Source organism: Bos grunniens, chromosome 5, assembly GCF_055505025.1.
Source record: "Bos grunniens cultivar Pamir isolate PY7600 chromosome 5, Bosgru_T2T1.0, whole genome shotgun sequence".
NCBI lineage: Eukaryota > Metazoa > Chordata > Mammalia > Artiodactyla > Bovidae > Bos > Bos grunniens.
In genome coordinates this window covers 40,471,126-40,494,127 of record NC_141169.1, presented here as the reverse complement: position 1 = coordinate 40,494,127, position 23,002 = coordinate 40,471,126, and the positions used below count along the sequence as shown (strand labels likewise).

At 38.8% G+C, this 23,002-nt stretch overlaps 1 protein-coding gene across 3 annotated transcripts in view; it reads left to right on the top strand.

Moving 5' to 3' along the window:
* Positions 1-5,605, top strand: part of CNTN1 (contactin 1) — a 420,540-nt gene extending 414,935 nt beyond the window's left edge. For all 3 annotated transcript variants that reach the window (XM_086403896.1, XM_086403897.1, XM_086403898.1), the window contains one exon: positions 3,319-5,605. In XM_086403896.1, the coding sequence (XP_086260022.1) occupies positions 3,319-3,395 (77 nt within the window). In that variant the 3' untranslated portion in view covers positions 3,396-5,605. The remainder of the gene's footprint in view (positions 1-3,318) is intronic.
* The last annotated feature ends 17,397 nt before the right edge of the window (positions 5,606-23,002 follow it).

Genomic DNA, 23,002 nt, shown 5'->3' with positions numbered 1-23,002 from the left:
ATGAGTTCTTATAGGCAAAAGTAATTAACCAGATTGATGATTTGTTCATGTTTGATATTCAATGAAAGTGAAAGTTGCTCAGTTGTGTCCAGCTCTTTGCAACCATGGACTATACAGTTCATGGAATTCTCCAGGCCAGAATACTGGAGTGGGTAGCCTTTTCCTTCTCAAGGGGATGATCCCAATCCAGGGATCGAATCCAGGTCTCCTTGCATTGATGCAAAATACATGTTTACAACTAACCATGTAAGTACTGAAATTATTCTTGATAGCAATATTATATACATTTTGTTAGGTAAAAAAAGAATATATGTTTAAAACCCCTCAAGAATATGGGGATCCCACATTTAAAATGACTTTAAATAGCAATTCAGTGAGGTCTCTAATTTCTGTTTGGAATGTGGAAGAGAATTGAAGATGAAGACCACAATTACATAGGCTTGAGCCATTAGAGAAATTAAATATAACACACATAAACTTTGAAGAGTTTATTTTAAATAAGTCAAATATCCTGATGTTGTAGCCACAAGTTATGAAATTATATTTGGTTTTCATACTAACACCAAAACTTTAAAATGGCATTCACAGTTGACTAACCATCTTTCTGTTGCCACAGTTTGTACTTAGACAACCCACATATTCAGGCAAATACACGAACGTGTACCCATCACTAATGTAATTTGTGGTCAAAGGACAGAGCATTTCAGAGACCCTGCTGTCATTCTCAGACAAAGGTCTTTGGGAAAGATCATTTAAATTAGGTCAAACATTGAAAACTAATATTTTTCTGTGTGATTGAGGTTTATTATTGGTCATCTTATTGAATAAAATAATATGTGTGCTGAAGCATAGTTTTAAAATATCTATGTAGAAAAAGAGAAGGAAAACTACAAGAACAAATACCCCTGGAAACAGCTTAGGCTCTCTACTTTCCCCTATGCCATTTATTTTCCTTCAGTGCTCTGCCTTGACACTTAAAGTGCAGGATGTAGCATTCTAGTGCTTTTCTAGACCTGGTTCATTTCCAAAGTGATCTGTAGAAAGTGGCAGCAATGTAGAAAGAGCATGGACTTTGGAGCCAGGCTGATCTGAGATCTAATCCTGGCTCTGTCTTCTACTGGCTACTGGTCTTAAGCAGTAATTTTATCTGAATCTGAGTTACAAAATCTATAAAGTGCAGGCATGAAATTAAGAGACACTTGCTCCTTGGAAGAAAAGCTATGACAAACTTAGACAGCATTTTAAAAAGCAGAGACATCACTTTGCTGACAAATGTGTATATAGTCAAAGCTATGGTTTTTCTAGTAGTCATGTATGGATATGAGCTTTGGATCACAAAAAAGGCTGAGCTCTGAAGAACTGATGCTTTCATACTGTGCTGGAGAAGACTCTTGAGAGTCGCTTGGACTTCAAGCAGATCAAACCAGTCAATTCTAAAGGAAATCAACCCTGAATATTCATTGGAAGGACTGATGCTAAAGCTGAAGCTCCAGTACTTTGCCACCTAATGCAAATAGCCGACTCACTGGAAAAGACCCCGATGCTGGGAAAGATTGAGGACAGGAGGAGAAGGAGGTGACAGATGATGAGATGGTTGTATGGCATCACCAATTCAATGGACATGAGTTTGAGCAAACTTCAGGAGATAATGAAGGACAGGGAAGCCGGGCATGCTGCAGTCCATGGTGTCGCAAAGTCGGACGTGATTGAGTGACTGGACAACAACAATAACAAATCTATAGAGTCAGGATAGTAAGTTCTACCATCTTAGACTACCGTATAAATACCACAATACACATAAAAGGCCAGTGTGGTTTCTGTCTTGTAATTATAGAGCAGTGAATAGCAGCTATCATAGTTATTATTAGTGTCATCATTGCTACTGGTAGTGCTATTATGCAGCATCTCCATAATGAGGCAGCTGCTTGAGGGCCGTTTACCTTGTGCCTACTGTTCTGGCCCCACTTTTACCCTCACTGCCCTGCTCACTTCTAAGAACCCCTTTATGTGTGTCTCATAATGTTTTCTCTCTTTTCCATGCAGCACCAAATGCTGCTAACAGGGCAATAGCGGAATATAGGTAGACACAATCATTGTCCACCTTACAAGGAGTATGACTGTGCTTTCAATGACCAAATTGAAGAAAAGATTCTTCTCTTCAATCTTGAGTCTTTCAAAATGTAAGGAGAATATTCCAAAGAAAGGGATATTTAGACAGCTGTAGATATCGTTGATGACAATGACTTAAAGTTTCAAATTTAGAGAACTTCCAAATCTATTATATTTACACAAATAGACACAAATCTATTATACTTGCAATCTGTTGACTGTATTTTTAGCCTTCCACTCTTCCCAGCAGTGCGGTCATTGAAAAGAGTTCTTAATAACTGTGGAGAGTTGAAAGGAAGAGTATACATTTTTGATCCCACTTTTCAACCCTTTCTCAAGAATTCCAGTGATGCTGGACTTAGACCTATAAATTTCCTTAGCACAGGAAGAGCCCTTCTAGATGGCGTTCAAGATGTATGTTAAGTATATAGAATATCACATCATTTTTATTCTTAAATCACAGCATTAATATTTCAGGGCAATTGTTCTTTAGATATAAATTTGAATAGATTATTATTATCAAAAATACATTTCTCAAATCATTGTGTATAAGTCCCTAAATGTTTTAAAACTATTGATATATGGGATATGAAATCATGCAATATCTTCCAGTATACATATGATGTCATTCAGTTCAGTCACTTAGCATGTCTGACTCTTTGTGACATCATGGACTGCAGTATGCCAGGCTTCCCTGTCCATCACCAACTCCCAGAGCTTGCTCAAACTCATGTCCATTGAGTTGGTGATGTCATCCAACCATCTCATCCTCTGTTGTCCCCTTCTCCTCTTCAATGTCATTGCCCCAGGTTTAACATTATTAGCATTTTTGCTGCATCTCTTCATCTTATTGTGTCACAGCTTACTTATGATTTTTCACTTATTTATGTATGTTTCTTGACCTAGTGCCTTCTAGTAGAAATTTAGGACTGCTGGATCATAGGCAAAATAGAAGCATTTGTGATCTTATTATCTTAAATGATTTATATGAACTCATGGTATAAATAGTCCATATACTTTCACACACAAAATCCTTTATCAACCATTTTTATTTTTACTAAGTCACTTAAGACTAAGAGAAGCTGGTATTTTTTTCAAAGGAAACACTTGTTTTTCAGGGTTACATAATATGGTCCCCAAAGCAGAAGAAATGAGCAATAGTGACTGTTATCAATGAACTAATAAGCACGTGTTTGATTTGCATTATAGGTGCATCCATCCTATCACCATGTCTTCTCGGCTTCCTGCTGCCTGCCCTTGGCATCCTTGTCTACTTGGAATTCTGAATGTGGTGTGACAACCTGCTTTTCCCAGCCCAGCTCAGAGAACACCCTTCATCCCTATGATGACTACAGTTCCTTCCAATCCCTGCGGCTCCACGCTAAGCCAAATAAATCATAATTTAACAAACTATCCAACTGATTTACAACATATGTTATGACTGAGGCATTCAGGAACCCCTTCATCCAAAAGAATAAACTTTTAAATGAATATAAAATGGTTTTTAACTCGTTCCAATATGCCTTATAAACTACTTAAACTGATTCTGTGACAGTTGCATGATTTAATCCAATGGGACAAGTTACAGTGTTCAATTCAATACTATAGGCTGTAGAGTGAAAGTAAAATCACCATACACAGGTGCTTTAAATTTAATAACAAGTTGTGAAATATAATAGAGGTTGAAGTGTTGATCGTATGTGGTAAATGTAAGAGTACTATAGTCTCTTGTACTATCCTCTCTGTTTTGGGTCCTGCATATTTTTGAATGGCCCCTATCATTCTTGACATTTTGAGTTTTCTTAGAAAAAAATAATAGAACTGAAGAATTAGACATAATCTCCAATACCAAATCATTTTATTGAATAAGTTGGAAGATTTTGAATATTGAAAACCAAATTCTAGAACTTATGATAAGTATTCCTATTTTGGAAGCAAGTAATTTTCTAAACATTTGGTTTTCAGAATCAGTAGTTCTTTTAAGTTAGTTTTTTAATAGTAAAATTAACATACTGTATGAAGTTTTTTTTTTTACTTTTGTATTCTACTCTGATGTTCTTTTATGCTTTTCTTATTAGCAATTTCAAACCTCAAAAATCATAACTCTTGTGATAGAGTATCATCATGTTGCTGTATTTATTCATATGTGAAATGATCAATTTTAAAAAGTAGAGAGCTTCCATTTTTTTTAATTGAGAAGTGACAGGCTTTACATAGCTAGGAATAAATGTCAGTTAAGTGAATATCAGAATTATCTAATATTCTAGTGTCTTTGTTTTTGTGCTTCATTATAAGTAAAACCTTTCTTTATTAAAGGTGTGGGATCAAGAAATCACCTGTAGCTTGGAAAAACTACAGTATTCCCCATTCTTTTTTAAATTTAGTTTTAAATTAATTTCCTGCTTCAATGCAATACCGAAAACTGGCTAAAAATACCAAATCAAGGTTTGTTAATGGTACTTTGAAGAGTATCCAAAACTAGAAGGCTGGGAGGAGACAAATAGCTTGTCTGTGCAGTGGTATCTCCCAAGTGTTGGTATTTTAGGTTTTTATAAGTCCTGAAAAGGAAGATGCACATTTCTTCATTCTCCATGGTGTGCACGGACATGTGTTTGAGTGTGGATGTGAAAGAAGTAATAAAGGATTAGCTGGCTAATGAAATAGTGCAATGTCTGATGCTTCAAGAGGTATAATCCTATTTTATTAGCACAACCTTGCTAGCTAATTAGAGATAGAGTTTATCTTTTTAGAAAGGATAACGTATAGGTTCATAAAAATATCTACAGGAAGCAAAATAGATCTATTACTATTTTACCCCCTTTTCTTTAATTTGTATAATTTTTGTACTATATATCTATGTGTAAATGTTTAGAGCTTTCATTAAGAAAATACCAATAAATATTTCATTAGTTTACATTTAACTCTTTGTTATAAAATGAAACTTTTTAAAAACAAGTGAAAGGGATGATTCCCCAGTAGAAGTATGTCAACGGTCTGAGATCATTGCCAGATTTCATAAAATATTTAATTATTTGAAAAAGAAACAAAATCTCTTCATACTTTCGGGAAACAAATACTCTGTGAGCCTTCTGTACAAATGTTTGTGTTTTCATTGTTACACTTTGGGGTTTTCCTTTTGCAATGTGACCCATGTTGGGCATTTTTATATAATCAACAACTAAATATTTTGCCAAATGCATGCTTGCCTTTTATTTTCTTATGTATGGTAATAAAGAGCAAAACTGGTTAGATTTTGCATGAAATGGTTCTGACAGATAAGAAGAAAACAGACTTTGAAGGTTGTTTGTTTAATTTTAAATTTGTGACAGAGATAAAATAGAGTAAAATCTCTCATACACTGATAATTCAAGCTTTCATTTCCTCATAGACGTGTACAAATTGGACTGGGACCATCAGGTTTAAACTGTTGTCAAACTAATGCATCATCTGCTTTAAGACACAAGATTCTTAATTAAACTTTATATAGTGATAGATACATCTGTTGTTTCTTTGTATTTCAAGGAAAGGTGGTAGTAGTTTTATTTGATACTGATAAATATTGAATTGATTTTTTTAGTTATTTTTTATCATTTTTTTCAATGGAGTAGCATAGGACTGTGCTTTGTCCTTTTTATGAATGAAAAAAAATTATAAAGAAATAAATGTCTTACTGTTACCCAAGAAATAACAACTGTCCTTTCAATTTACCTGAATTTGAAAATTCATTTTTAGAGGATTTTCTTTAAAAATTTAATAACATGGAAAAAATATTACATATTAAACAAAACAGCAGTTCAATGTTTGAAACGTTCTACAAAAAAATATACATAAAAACATATACATGCACACACAAGCATTACAATGACATATGATCACCTGGGAGATGTCTTCAATTTATGGCGAGGTCAGTGCATATCACTCAATCTTATGCTGGACACTAATGCAAGCTGTTAGATACTGAAAAAATAAGAGACTGTTTAAACCCTGAATGAGCTGATACTCTTAATGGAGGAATTTACTTAAAAGCATAGCTGTGCAAACAGGAATCTGGTACAGGTGAAGCCTTCTCTGAGTCCTGAGCCAGACTGAACCTCAAATGCTGAATCCCAGAGGTTTCTGCCTTCTTCCTTACATCCTCCCTTGCGTTCTGAATGTGATTTCTCACTGGCATTCTGACCTCTCTTCCTGTTTCATGAAGCTTGCTTCCACCCTGCACCCTGGTTCACCTTTTGGACCCCACCTCTGTTTCTTGACCCTAAGTATTATATTACTTCCATTCTAATATTTTACTTTTGGTATTTGACCCAGGACTGACCCCATCTCTAATTCTCCAGGCTTTGGGAGATCAAAGCTTCTTTCTGTGAGTGCATTTTCCTTGTTAGTTGTTCTCAAACCTGGTTGTCCATCAGGATAACCTGGAGAATTTGAAAAAGCAAAATAGATTTCCTAGGCCTCAGTCAGGCTTACCAAATCAAAATTGGGCAGTGAGGCATAGGGATCTGTATCTTTTTAGGTTGTTTGTGAGAGTCTAAAAGGGATCCCAGGTTTGAGAATCACAGGTTTTCATCATTATTACAAGTTAGATTAATTGATATTTTAAATTGAATCAACAATATAAACATCATGGATACATAATTTAAATTCTCTTAAAAATAAATCCATTCTCTTGGTTTATCTAAAATGTTAATTTGTTCATTTTTTGTCTTTTGGTTCTATATCTTAAGTGTCAAAATGCTATATACTTTTTGTCTGTTAAAATTGTCCCCTAATTTGTTTGTGTCTAAAATCCATGCAGCAGACTGAAATGCATTTCAGGTTTTCTCTCTAGAGAAATGTGGATTTTATTTTATTTTTTTCTTTTCCCTTTTTGTAACATGGAAAGTTAAATTTTGATACCTAATTTCCTGAATCTCTAATCTTCTGGAGATGGCTAATATAAAGATTGTTGAAAGGTGCCCCTTCTCCAACTTGAGCATTTTTTTTTTCCACAATGGAAACATGAGTGGTTATGAATGAGTTGACTTCAAAATTAGTGGGTAGGGAGGCCAAAATTAGTTTCTACATTGTTTATCACATTTAAAGAACAGGTTTCACTTTTCAATTACTACTAATAAATTTGATGCTTGGAGAAATTACATGCATCAGTACCCATGATGCTATTACTATTTGACTCTTGAATTCAATTGGGCATATCCTAAGGCAAAACTGTGGCTTTGTCCTATGTCCTCAGTCAGGCTCTTTTGCTTTATGAAAGCTGCCTTAAAAGCAATCCCCTAACTTTCATACCTTCTTGTATTAGTTTCCTAGGTTTTCCACAACAAATGACCACAAACTGAGTGGCTTCAAACAACAGAAATCTCTCTCTTACATTTCTGGAAGCTGGAAGTTGGAATTCAAGGTGTCAGCAAGATTGGTTTCATGTGGATTCTGAGGGAGCATCTGTTCTGTGCCTCTCTTGTGGTTGGAGGCAATCCTTGGTGTTTCTCGGTTTGCAGCTGCATGTCTCCAATCTCTGCTTCTGTTGTCATGTGACAGTCTCCGTTTGTATTTAAATTTCTCTCTTTTTATGGTTGCTGGGGTGAAGGACAGGAGGAAGGGATAATTGCAGAATTTGAGATGTGTGGCAACCTGAATGGAAGGGGAGTTGGGGGAGAATGGATACATGTATATATAGGGTGAATCCCATGGTTGTTAACCTGAAACTATCACAGTGCTGTTTGCTAATCAGCTATACCTCAGTACAAAATAAAAAAGTTTAAAAAATATAAATAAAGGAATAATTTTCTCTCTTCTCATAAAAACACTAGTCATTGGATTAGGGCCCACCCTAATTCAGTCTGACATCATCTTAATTTGATTACATCTAAAAAGTTCCCATTTCCAACAAAGGTCACATTCATAGATTCCAACTGAACATAAATCTAGAATACTATTCACCCCAGTATATGTCTCTTTTCCTTTTTTTAAAACCTGTATATCCCCACTCAGACTTCCCAGTTGAAGCACGGGTAAAGAATGTGCCTGTCAATAGAGGAGATACAAGAGACGTGGGTTTGATCCCGTGTTTGGGAAGATCCCCTGGAATAGGAAATGGCAACCCACTCCAGTATTCTTGCCTGGAGGATTCCATGGACAGAGGAGCCTGGCTGCCTGTAGTTCCTGGGATTGGAAAAAGTCAGACATGACTGAGAACTGAACACACACACACACATGCCCCACTCATGCTAATGAGGATTAGACTGAAAAACGACTCCAGGCATGCTTTCATAAAACATTTGTGTTGATAATATACAACACTATGGAACAGAATACATTATGCTAAGTGAAAAAGCCAGATAAAAAAGACTGTGATTCCATTTATATGACATTCTGGAAAAGGCAAAATTCTAGGGACAGAGAACAAGTCAGTGGTTATAAAGCGTTAAGAGTAAGGAGGAGAGTTTGACCTAAAAGGGGCAGCATGGAGGGAACTTCTCAAGGGTGCCAAAACTGACGGCAGTGACTCAAATCTATTTATCAAAACTCATAAAACTATACAACAAAAAAGGGAATTTTACTGTATGTACACTTTAGAAATTTTTATAATGTAGTTATGCAAAGATCATGAATGTTGGACAGACCTGTGATCATATTCTAACTCTGTTATTACCTTATGAGATACCTTGTGAAACCTTTGATGAGTAAGTTGACATTTGGAAGATAGTTTCCTTTACCATAAAGTAAGAGTAATACTTTTGAATCACTTAGAATCCTTTCAGCTGCAAGTGACAAACACTCAACTCAAATAAGTTTAAGACAAACAAGGACTTTGTTGACTCAAATAATTGCATCTATGAGATACAAGGGCTGGGTATAAGGGCTTAAATAGTGTCATCAGAGAGCTACCTCTCCATCTGATGATTCTGGTTCTCCCTGTGCACATGTTTCATTCATAGGCAGGCTATCTTCTTGTGGCAGGAATCATGGATGCTGACTGGTCCAACCCTACATTCTACTGATTGGTGGCTCCAAAGCACTAGAGATTCTTTTTCCTACTTATTACAGGTATAAAATCTCATTAAAGACTCATATTATCCCCAGGAGGCTGGCCATCATGGGCTGTCATGGGACCCCTGGCCATCTTTCTAGATAACTGGATGGTGGCAAGAGCACTGTAAGAAGTTTCACCAGAACCACATGAAATGGAAAAGGATGATTCCCTTAAATGGGACACCAGGTGCTATTAACAAAAGGAGGATATTGGACTAGCAAAAACATTCTCCACTCCACTTGTTCTTCCTAAAATTCTATGTGTTAAATAGATGATAGAGTTAAAATGCCTAGCATATAATAAATGCCTGCAAAATCTTAAATTTCCCCTCCCACCATAACTTTTCACCATATATATGCATATAAGGCTTCTAAAATTCTTAATTCAGGTGATTGAATAGCTAGAGCTTAGCATTCACAGTCAAATCAAGGTCTGCTCTCCTTGGTAAGGTAGAGCTGATTTAGTTGAAATGAATGCAATCCTGTCAAGTCACTTCAGTCATGTCCGACTCTTTGCTACACTATGGACTGTAGCACGCCAGACTCTTCTGTCCATAGGATTCTCCAGGCAAGAATACTGGAGTGGGTTGCAATGCCCTCCTCCAGGGGATCTTCCAGACCCAGGAATCAAACCCATCTCTATATCTCCCGCTTTGGCAAGTGGGTTCTTTACCACTAGCACCACCTGGGAAGCCCCAATGAATGCAATAGCAGAATATAAAAGAACAGGGCCAGGGGTCTGATGGCTCTGAAGTCTTCCTTTTATTTCATTTGAAATGTATAATATTTTCAATAATGAGGAGTGAGGGGAAAACATTGTCTAGCAGTCCTGGCTATACTTTTTTCATTATTTCTGAGAATGATGTGCATATCCAGGCATACTACAAGTTTCCAAGGGACTTGAGAACTTCTTTGGAAAATCTTATCCAGTTATCCAATGAATCAATGGGAAAGGGCATAGCACATTAAATTGGTGAAAACACATATACCATTTAGAGTGAACTATATTAGTTATTTATCACCATAATAATGCTGCAGAAACATAGTCACAAAACCTTAGTGGCATATAACAGTAAACATTAATTGCTCACACATAAGATCAGCAGTGGATCAGAAATGTGGCCTTGCTAATGTGAGCTGGACTTTCTCACACACTTGAGAGCAGGCTGACTATCAGCTGTTATAGCTGGCGCCTTTAGGGCCAGCTTGGATCTGCTCCACTTTTCTGTCATCCTGCAGCAGCCTAGTTCTGGCATGTTGTCATGACAAATGGCAGAGGTAGAAGGAAGCAAATGGAAATGTGCATGTACTCTTTCAAGCCTTTGCTTGCCCCATGACTACTAATATCTCATTAACAGAATCAAGTTATAAAGCTCAGACTCAAGGAGCAGGGCAGGTCACCCACGTATGTGGGTGGACACCTTAAAGTTAAAGGCAAAGGGTGTGGATAAAGGGAATACTGATAAGTTGGAACCAAATGATGCAATCTACCATGTATATTTACCAAATCCCATTGGTTTAAAGGCCACTAATTTTACCATCAAGAAAGAAAAAATACTTGTAATTAAACTATAATACAATGTTTATCATATAGACTTGTATATTTATGGAAATATTTATTTAAACAAAATGTTTATGACTTGTGATTCTCATGCACACACAAGAAAGAAACTATGTACAAAAGAAATTGTGTAATATAGTCTTAAATATTTCCATATTCAGAAAATAATTCTTCTAACCCAATCTTAAACTCTGAGTAATTGGTATTTGTATTTTGCCACAAAATATTATTCTTTGGTGGTATTTGTATATGCATCATTTCTTAAAAGACTGCTTAAGTATATCTTTGAAGCTCCCAATGCTCATTCTGCAGTACTTTCTCAATCTTATCAGGCATTGTTGTTGTGGTTGTTGTTGTTCAGTCACTAAGTATGTCTGAATTTTTGTGACCCCATGGACTGCAGCATGCCAGGCTTCCCTGTCCTTCACTATCTCCTGGAGTTTGCTCAAATTCATGTCACTGAATTGGTGATGCTATCTAACCATCTCATCCTCTGTTGCCCTCTTCACCTTTGCCTTCAATCTTTCCTAGCATCAGGGTCAACTCTTTGTATCAGGTGTTGATCTCCTTGCAGTCCAAGGGATTCTCAAGCACCATAATTTAAAAGCATCAGTTCCTCGGTGCTCAACTTTCTTTATGGTCTACATCAATGCATGACTACTGGGAAAGCCATAGCCCTGATTATTCAGACCTCTGTCGGCAAAGTGATGTCTTTGCTTTTTAAAATATTGTCTAGGTTTGTCATAGCTTTCCTTTCAAGGAGCAAGTGTCTTTTAATTTCATGGCTGCAGTCACAATCCACAGTTTCTGTTCTTTATCTTGCTCATCTTTGCATGAAATGTTCACTTGATAGCTCAAAATTTTTTTGAAAAGATCTCTAGTGTTTCCTATTCCATTGTATTCCTCTATTTCTTTGCATTTTTCAGTTAAGAAGGAGCTTTCTTATCTCTTCTTGCTATTCTTTGGAACTCTGCATTCAGTGGTATATATCTTTCCCTTTCTCCTTTGCCTTTTACTTCTTTTATCAGCTATTCCTAAAGCCTCCTCAGGCAACCACTTTGCCTTCTTGCATTATTTTTTCTTTGTGATGGTTTTGGTTACTGCCTCCTCTACAATGTTATGAACCTCCGTCCATAGTTCTTTAGACACTCTGTCTACCAGATCTAATCCCTTGAATCTATTCATCACCTCCACTGTATAATCGTAAGGGATATGATTTAGGTCATACCTGAATGGTCTAGTGGTTTTTCCTGCTTTCTTCAATTTAAGTCTGAATTTTGCAATAAGGAGCTCAAGATCTGAGTCACAGTCAGCTCCAAGTCTTGTTTTTGCTGACTGTATAGAGCTTCTCCATCTTTAGCTGCAAAGAATATAATCAATCTAATTTCAGCATTGACCCTTTGGTTATATCCATGTGCAGAGTCATCTCTTGTGTTGTCGGAAGAGGGTGTTTGCTATGAGCAGTGTATTTTCCTGGCAAAATTCTGTTAGCCTTTGCCCTGCTTCATTTTGTACTCCATGGCAACTTGCCTGTTGCTACAAGTATTTCTTGACTTCATACTTTTGCGTTCCAATCCACTATGAAGGAAAGGAGATCCTTTTTGGAGTTAGGTTTTGCAAGTCTTCGTTGAACCAGTTGACTTCAGCTTCTTCAGTGTTAGAAGTCAGCAGATAGACTTGTATTACTGTGATGTTGAATGGTTTGCCTTAAAATGAACCAAGATCATTCTGTTCATTTTGGGGACTGCACTCAAAAAAAAGAGATTGATAATCTTTTTTTTTTTTAATATGAGGGCTACTCCATTTCTTATAAGATATTCTTGACAACAGTAGTAGATATAATGGTCATCTGAATTAAATTCACCCATTTCCGTTCATTTTAGGTCACTGATTTCTAAGATGTCTATGTTTACTCTTGACATCCCCTACTTGACTACATCCAATTTACCTTGATTCATGGACCTAACTTTCCAGGTTCCTATGAGAAATTGTTGTTAGAGCATTGGGCTTTACTTTCACCACCAGAAACATCCACAACTGAGCATTGTTTCCACTTTGACCTAGCCACTTCATTCTTTCTGGAGCAATTGATAATTGTCCTCCACTCTTCCCCGGTAGCCTTCTGACTTTGTAACCTGGGGGGCTCATCTTCCAGTATCATATCTTTTTCACTTTTCGTACAGTTCATGGGTTTCTTGCAGTAAGAATACTGGAGTGGTTTGCCATTCCCTTCTCCATTTTGTCAGAACTCTCCACTATGACCAGTCCATCTTGGGTGCTCCTGCATGGCATGATTTATAGCTTCATTGAGTTACCCAAGCCCCTTCACCATGACAAGCCTGTGATCCATGAAGGAGTATTAATAGGCATTAATATCAAGCACTAATAGATAGCTATTAGGGCTATTAAAAAAAAAGAAAAAAGAAGTCCACAAATTCTTTGATATTCCTCCTTTCAGGAGGTGGAACCTAATTCTAATTCCCCTCCACTTGAGGTTGAACTGAATTTAGTGACTCATTTCAAGCGAATATGATAAAAAACAGAAGTGACAGTGCAGGATTTTGGAAACTAAGTCATAAAAAGCCAATGCAGTTTATATGGTTTTCATTTTGGTCCTTCTCTCTAAGACAAATTGTTGTAGAAGTACACAGGCAGCCCTCTGGAGATGTCCCCATAGTGAGAAACTGGGCCCTGCCAACAGCCATGTGAATGAGACATTTTGCAAGCACACCCCAGCCCCAGTCAAGCCTTCAGATGACTGAAGCCCTGGCTAAAAGCAAAGCTGCAGGCTGGGAAAGACATTGAATAAGAGCTACCCAACCAAAATGCTTCCGTGTTCATGACTCTTGGAAACTGCATGATATAACAAATACTTGATGTTTTAAGCCCAAAAGATTTGAGGATAGTATATTATACATAGAATAAAATAAAAACTCATTTTAAGCAAATGAAATTATCTGACCTGGCCAACAGGAAGAAGAAGTGTTATCCTTTATGCCCAGTTCAGTTCAGTCGTGTCCGACTCTTTGTGACCCCATGTATTGCAGCACGCCAAGCCTCTATGTCCATCACCAACTCCCGGAGTTTACTCAAACTCATGTCCGTTGAGTCAGTGATGCCATCCAACCATCTCATCCTCTGTCGTCCCCTTCACCTCCTGCCTTCAATCTTTCCCAAAATCAGGGTCTTTTCAAATGAGTCAGTTCTTCGCATCAGGTGGCCAAGGTATTGGAGTTTCAGCTTCAACATCAGTCCTTCCAATGTATATTTAGGACTGAATTCCTTTAGGATGAACTGGTTGGATCTCCTTGCAGTCGAGGGGACTCTCAAGAGTCTTCTCCAACACCACAGTTCAAAAGCATCAATTCTTCAGCACTCAGCTTTCTTTATAGTCCAACTCTCACATCCATACATGACTACTGGAAAAACCAGAGCTTTGACTAGACGGACCTTTGCTGGCAAAGTAATGTCTCTGCTTTTTAATATGCTGTCTAGTTTGATCATAGCTTTTCTTCCAAGGAGCAAGCGGTGGCCAAAGTATTGGAGTTTCAGCTTCAACATCAGTCCTTCCAAAGAACACTCATGGCTAATCTCCTTTAGGATGGACTGGTTGGACCTCCTTGCCATCCAAGTGACTCTCAAGAGTCTTCTCCAATACCACAGTTCAGAAGTATCAATTCTTTGGTGTTCAGCTTTCTTTATAGTCCAACTCTCACATCCATATATGACTACCAGAAAAACCACAGCCTTGACTAGATGGCCTCTGTTGGCAAAGTAATGTCTCTGCTTTTTAATATGCTATCTGCTGCTGCTGCTGCTAAGTCGCTTCAGTTGTGTCCGACTCTGTGCAACCCCATAGACGGCAGCCCACCAGGCTCCCTCATCCCTGGGATTCTCCAGGCAAGAACACTGGAATGGGTTGCCATTTCCTTCTCCAATATGCTGTCTAGGTTGGTCATAACTTTCCTTTTAAGGAGTATGTGTTTTTTAATTTCATGGCTATAGTCACCATTTGCAGTGATTTTGGAGCCCCCTCCCCACAAAAAAAAATAAAGTCTGACACTGTTTCCCATCTATTTTCCATGAAGTGATGGGAACGGATGCCATGATGTTAGTTTTCTGAATGCTGAGCTTTAAGTCAACATTTTCACTCTCCTCTTTCACTTTCATCAAGAGGCTTTTTAGTTCTTCTTCACTTTCTGCCATAAGAGTGGTGTCTTCTACATATCTGAGGTTATTGATATTTCTCCCAGCAATCTTGATTCCAGCTTGGGCTTCATCCAGCCCAGCGTTTCTCATGATGTACTCTGCATATAAGTTAAATAAGCAGGGTGACAATATACAGCCTTGATGTATACCTTTCCCTATTTGGAACCACTCTGTTGTTCCATGTCTAGTTCTAACTATTGCTTCCTGACCTGCATACAGATTTCTCAAGAGGCAGGTCAGGTGGTCTGGTATTCCCATCTCTTTCAGAATTTTCCACAGTTAATTGTGATCCACTCAGTCAAAGGAAGCTGTGGCTCTACAGTGCTGGGGCAGCAAGCAGCCAAGAGGAAATACCCCATGTCCAAGGTCAGGAGCAGTGACTGTGCTTTGCTGGAGCAGTTGTGAAGAGAGAACCCATGTCCAAATTAAGAGAAACCCCACTTAGACAGTAAGCTCTGAGAGGGGACATCAAAGGGCAGACAGACTGAAACCACAATCACAGAAAACTAGCCAATCTAATCACATAGACCACAGCCTTGTCTAACTCAATGAAACTAAGCCGTGCCATATAGGGCCACCCAAGATGGTCAACAAAATGTGGTCCACTGGAGAAGGGAATGACAAACCACTTCAGTATTCTTGCCTTGAGAACCCCATCAACAGAATGAAAAGGCAGTGATTTTGGAGCCCCCCAAAATAAAGTCTGTCATTGTTTCCACTGTTTCCCCATCTATTTGCCATGAAGTGATGGGACCAGATGCCATAATCTTAGTTTTCTGAATGTTGAGTTTTAAGCTAACTTTTTCACTCTCCTCTTTCACTTTCACCCAGAGGCTCTTTAGTTATTTTTAGCTTTCTGACATAAGGGTGGTGTCATGTACATATCTGAGGTTATTGATATTTCTCCCAGCAATCAAAATTCCAGCTTGTGCTTCATCCAGCCCAGCGTTTCCCATGATATACTCTGCATATAAGTTAAATAAGCAAGGGTGACAATATACAGTCTTGAAGTACTCGTTTCCTTATTTGGAACCAGTCTGTTTTTCCATGAGGAGATACCCCATGTCCAAGGTCAGAAAACCCCAGCAAGATGGTAGGCGCTGGAGTGGTGCCTGAACAGTGCTGGAGAGGCTGTGAGGAGAGACCCCACACCCAAGGGCAAAGGAGAAGGCCTAGCAAGACTGTAGGAGGGGCAAATTCCCCATTCCCACCAGAGACGCTCAGAGAGCTGAACAAACCTTGTGTGCACCAGGACCCAGGAACCCCACAGAGACTGAGAGAGAACTGTGTTTGAACATCTCCTGTGGAGGTATGGGTCAGCAGTGGACTGCCACAGGGACAGGGGCTCTGGGTACAGCAGGCTTGGGTATGGCATAAGACCTCTTGGAGGAGGTCACCCTTAACCCTACCATAGAGTTGCCAGAATTCACACAGGACTGGGAAATAGTCTCTTGGAGGGCACAAACAGAACTTTGTGTGCACCAGAACCCAGGATAAAGGACCAGTGACCCCACAAAAGACTGATCTAGACTTGCCTGGGAGTGTCCAAGAGTCTCCAGCAGAGGCATGGGTAGATGGTGGCCTCCTGCAGGGTTGGGGGCAGTGACAGCACTGTAACAGCACATGCATGGGATCTTTGAAAGAGTTCACCATTATCTTCATTACCTCCAGAGGAACAAACAGTCAAACTGCCAACATCAGTTGGATTATTGAAAAAGCAAGAGTCTTCTTGCTTTTTCTTCTAAGGGGTTCTTACCCACAGTAGTAGATATAATCGTCATCTGAGCTAAATCGACCCATTCCAGTCCATTTTAGTTCAGCTCAGTTCAGTTCAGTCACTCAGTCGTGTCCAACTCTTTGTGACCCCATGAATCACAGCAGCCCAGGCCTCCCTGTCCATCACCCACTACCGCAGTTCACCCAGACTCACGTCCATCGAGTCAGTGATGCCATCCAGCCATCTCATCCTCTTTCATCCCCTTCTTTTCCTGTCCCCAATCCCTCCCAGCATCAGAGTCTTTTCCAAAGAGTCAACTCTTTGCTTGAAGTGGCCAAAATATTGGAGTTTCAGCTTTAGCATCATTCCTTCCAAAGAATACCCAGGACTGATCTCCTTTAGAATGGACTGGTTGGGTCTCCTTGCTATCCAAGGGACTCTCAAGAGCCTTCTCCAACACCACAGCTCAAAAACATCAAAAGAATCAAAACCATTTTAGTTCACTGATTCCTAAAATGTTGGTGTTCACTCTTGCCATCTCCTGTATGACCACTTCCAATTTGCCTTGATTCATGGAGCTAAGATTCCAGGTTCGTATGCAGTATTGCTTTCTACAGCATTGGACTTTATTTCCTATATGTCCAGGTGCTCTATTTCCATAAATTTCAGTAGATAATAAATTTTGGTCTTACTGATGAATCATAAGACATTTAAAGAGCCATTAAACTCAATGTTTTATCCCCAAAATGCTCCTAACACAAATAAAGTAATACCAATTATAAACAGCTATGACCAAAGTCACATATGTGCAAGCAGTGACAATAAAGTCATTATTGTCTCCTGACTTATAGCATTTAAGAGATGCTATAAATTTTAAGATGCATTCCATTCTTAGATATCAGTCAGTTCAGTTCAGTTGCTCAGTTGTGCCTGACTCTTTGCCACCCCATGGACTGTAGCACGCCAGGCTTCCCTGTCCATCTCCAACTCCCAAAGCTTGCTTGAACTCATGTCCATCGAGTCAGTGATGCCATCCAACCATCTCATCCTCTGTCATCCCCTTCACCTACCTTCAATCTTTCCCAGCATCAGGGTCTTTTCCAATGAGTCAGTTCTTTGCATCAGGTGGCCAAAGTTTTGGAGTTTCATCTTCAGCATCAGTCCTTCCAATGAATATTCAGGACTGATTGCCTTTGGATTGACTGGTTTGATCTCCTTGCAGTCCAAGGGACTCTCAAGAGTCTTCTCCAACACCACGATTCAAAACTATAAATTCTTTAGCACTCATCATCAATTCTCATATATTAACATGTAAAAAACATTGAGTGTATTAGAAATAATGAAATATGAATATTTACAGTTTTGAATAATTACAGCTTCTGGACCAAATTTGAGTTAAAGAAGGTAAGAGTTATATTTAGGATGCTGAACATTATTTGTTTAGTTCACCGAGGAAGCAAAATGCCTAGCATAAGTGGCTAGAATCCCAGTAGTGATTTGAGATGAGCATGGTTGCCAAGAGTAATAGTCTCTCTACATTTACATTTATCATAAAGACAACAGTTCAAAGTGTCCCAACAGGCTAACTATGCTTCTCTTCACAGAACAGCACAAGATTTTGTATGTAATAAGACACACACACAAACACACATGTGACTCAAATGGAAAAGAATCCACTTGCAGTGCAGGAAACCCAGCTTTGATTCTCGGTAGGGAAGATCCCCTGGAGAAGGAAATGACAATGACTCTAATATTCTTGCCTGGAGAATCCCATGGTCACAGGAGCCTGGCGGGCTGCAGTCCATAGGGTTGCAAACAGTAAGACATGACTGAACAGCTAACACAAACACCCATACACAATACAGAATGGTTTAGTGAATGAAAGAATGCAATCAATCTGATTTCTGTATTGACCATCTGGTGATGTCCACGTGTAGAGTCATTTCTTGTGTTGTTAAGGAAGGTGTTTTCTATGATCAGTACATTCTCCTGGCAAAACTCTGTTAGTCTTTGCCCTACTTCATTTTGTACTCCAAGGCTAAACTTGACTGTTACCCCAGATATCTCTTACCCCAGATATCCCTTAACTTCCTACTTCTGCATTCCAGTCCCCTATGATGGAAAGGACATCTTTTTTGGTGTTAGTTCTAGAGGGTCTTTTAGGTCTTCATAGAACCATTCAGCTTCTTTGGCATTAGTGGTTGGAACATGGGCTTAGATTACTGTGATACTGAATGGTTTGCCTTGGAAATGAACAGAGAGCATTCCATTGTTTTTGAGATTCCAACCAAGTACTGCATTTCATGCTCTTTTGTTGACTATAAGGGCTGCTCTGTTTCTTCTAAATGATTCTTGCCCACAGTAATAGATATAATGATCATCTGAACTAAACTTGCCCATTCTGGTCCATTTTAGTTCACTGATTCCTAAAACACTGATGTTCACTCTTAACATCTTCTGTTTGACCACTTCCAATTTGCCTTGATTCGTGGACCTAACATTCCAGGTTAGTATGCAGTATTGTTCTTACAGCATCGAACTTTACTTCCATCACCAGTCATATCCACAACTGGGTGTTGTTTTTTCTTTGGCTCAGCCTCTTCATTCTTTCTAGAGCTTTTTCTCCACTAATCTCCGGTAGTATATTGGGCACTTACTAACATGGGGAATTCATCTTTCAGTGTCACATCTTTTGCGTTTTCATACTGTTCTTGGGTTCTCAAGGAAAAATACAGAAATGGTTTGCCATTCCCTTCCCCAGTGGACCACATTTTGTCAGAACTCTACACCATGACCTGTCCATCTTGGGTGGCCCTACATGGAATGGCTCATAGTTTCATTGAGTGAGACAAGGCTGTGATCCAAGTGATCCGTTTGGTTACTGTTCTGTGATTGCAGTTTTCATTCAGTCTGCCCTCTGATGGAGAAGTTATACACAGTCAGCAAAAACAAGACAAGGAGGTTACTGTGGCTCAGATAATGAACTTATTGCAAAACTCAAAACTAAATTGAAGAAAGTAGGGAAAGCCACTAGACCATTCAGGTATGACCCAAATCAAATCACTTATGATTATACAGTGGAAGTAACAAATAAATTCAAGGAATTAGATCTGATAGACAGCATGACTGAAGAATTATGAATGGTGGTTCATAACATTGTATAGGAGGTGGTGATCAAAACAATCCCTAAGAAAAATAAATGCAAAAAAAGGCAAAACAGTTGTCTGAGGAGGCTTACAAATAGATGAGAAAAGAAGAGAAGCAAAAGGCAAAGGAGAAAAGGAAAGATATACCCATGTAAATTCAGAGATCCAAAGAATAGCAAGGAGAGATAATAAAGCCTTCCTAAGTGATCAGTGCAAAGAAACAGAGGAAAACAGTAGAATGGGAAAGACTAGAGATCCCTTCAAGAAAATTAAATATACCAAGGGAACATTTCATGCAAAGATGGGCACAATAAAGGACAGAAATGGTATGGAACTGACAGAAGCAGAAGATATTAGGAAGAGGTGGCAGAAATACAGAGAAGATCCATACAAAAAAGATCTTAATGACCCAGATAACTATGATGGTGTGATTACTCACCTAGAGCCAAACATCCTGGGGTGCAAAAGTCAAGTGAGCCTTAGGAAGCAACACTATGAATAAAGCTAGTGGGGGTGATGGAATTCCAGCTGAGCTATTTCAAATCCTAAGAGATGATCCTGTTAAAGTGCTACACTCAATATGCCAGCACATCTGGAAAACATCAACAGTGGACACAGGACTTGAAAAGGTCAGTTTTTATTCCAATCCTAAAGAAAGACAATGCCAAGGAATGTTCAAACTACTGCACACTTGTGCTCATTTCACGTGTTAGCAAAGCAATGCACAAAATTCTCCATGCCAGGGTCAACATAACGTGAACCGAGAAATTCCAGATGAACATGCTGGATTTAGAAAAGGCAGAGGAACCAAAGATCAAATTACCACATTCATTGGGTCATAGAAAAAGCAAGAGAATGCCAGAAAAATATCTACTTCTGCTTCATTGACTACGCTAAAGCCTTTACTGTGTGGATCACAACAAACTGTGGACAATTCTTAAAGAGATGGGAATACCAAACCACCTGACCTGCCTCCTGAGAAATCTGCATGCAGGTCAAGAAGCAACAGTAAGAACTGGACATGAAACAATAGACTGGTTCCAAATCGGGAAAGGAGTACATCAAGGCTGTATACTGTCACCCTGCTTATTTAACTTATATGCAGAGTACTTCATGTGAAGTGCTGGGCTGGATGAAGCACAAGCTGGGATCAAGTTTTCTGGGAGAAATATCAATAACCTCAGATATGCAGATGACACCACCCTTATGGAAGAAAACAAAGAGAAACTAAAGAGCCTCTGGATGAAAGTGAAAGAGGAGAGTGAAAAATTTGGCTTAAAACTCAACATTCAAAATACTAAGATCATGACATCCAGTCCCATCACTTCATGGCAAATATATGCAGAAAAAACGGATAGAGTGAAAGACTTTATTTTCTTGAGCTCCAGAATCACTGCAGATGGTGACTGCAGTCATAACATTAAAAGACACTTGCTCCTTGGGAAAAAATCTATGACAAAGCTAGACAGCATATTTACAAGCAGAGATTACTTTGTCGACAAAAGTCTGTAGAGTTAAAGCTCTGGTTTTTCCAGTAGTCTTGTATGGATGTGAGCATTGGACCTCAAAGAAGGCCGAATGCTGAAGAACTGGTGCTTTTGAATTTTGGTGTTGGAGAAGACTCTTGAGAGTCCCTTGAACTGCAAGGAGAGAAAAACCAGTCAAATCCTAAAGGAAATCAACCCTGAATTTCATGGGAAAGACTGATGCTGAAGATCCAGTACTTTGGCTACCTGATACAAAGAGCTGATTCATTAGAAAATACCCTGATGCTGAGGAAGATTGAAGTCAGGAGAAGAAATGGAGAAAAGAGGATGAGATGGTTGGATGGCATCACTGAGTCAATGAGCATCAGCTTGGGCAACTTCAGAAGTTGCGGAAGGACAGGTAAGCTTGGTGAGCTGCAATCCATGGGGTTGCAAAGACCCAGGCACAACTGAGTGACTGAAAAAAAAAAACCAGTACTTGCTCCATGTTTTTAAGTACTCCTATGGTGTTCTGGGGAAGGAAATGGCAACCCACTCCAGTACTCTTGCCTGGAAGATCCCATGGACTGAGGAGCCTGGTAGGCTACAGTCCATCGGGTCTCTAAGAGTTGGGTACAACTGAGCAACTTCACTTTTACTTTTCACTCTCATGCATTGGAGAAGGAAATGGCAACCCACTCCAGTGTTCTTGCCTGGAGAATCCCAGGGACAGAGGAGCCTGGTGGGCTGCTGTCTATGAGGTCACACAGGGTCGGACACAACTAAAGCGACTTAGCAGCAGCATGGTGTGCTGTGCTTAATCGCTCAGTTGTGTCTGACTCTTTGCGACCCCATGGACTATAGCCTGCCAGGCTCCTCTGTCATAGGGGTTCTCCAGGCAAGGATACTGGAGTGGGTTGCCATGCCCTCCTCTAGGAGATCTCTTCAGCCCAGGAATTAAATCCAGGTGTCCCGCATTGCGGGCAGATTTTTTACCACCTGAGCGTCCAGGGAAGCTCAAGTACTTCTATGTTGGGGTCCAATTTTGTCCAATACAAATGCTGTAAGACTCTGCTGTCTTTTAATTTTCAGTTGCATGGATATCTTTTTCTCTCCTGTTACTATCAGTTTGTATGTATATTTAAAGTGTGTCTCTTGTAGGTAGCATATAGATACCATTAAGAAATCATCATATTTAATCATTTCCAAGCTGTGTATTTTTTCATAATTTAACATGTCTTAAATGACATCTCACAATTCTGGTTGGATACAGGCATTTTAAAGGAGGTGATCTTGTCTGGGCCTGTGAGAACTTGGTTATAATGTTAATATTGTTCTCACTACAGTTAAAAAATAGCTGTAGTTGGCACCATATATATTTTGTTTAATTACATGTAAAATATCCTGGTTATACTATGAATTGGTACTTATTTTTAAATGTATATGCAAAAAGATATAAAAGCAACATAATGCAAAGACGTTGTATTAGTGAAACTGTTACTCATCTTTGAAGAAATGACTACAAGTAACAAAATTTGCTGAATGGTGTAAATTGTTCGGAAAAATATATCTGGGACTAAAACACGCTCCATCAATTACCCTCTTCTATAGCTTAGAAAATCAAGAACACTGAGAACTCAGAGAATAAAAAGCAATTCTCAGAAGGAAGAGGATTTAGGTAATCCTTAGTCAATTTATTTCACTTATATTTTTCTTTTTATGTGCAATAGTGAAATATGACAAGAGTAAATTTGAAGGTATATCT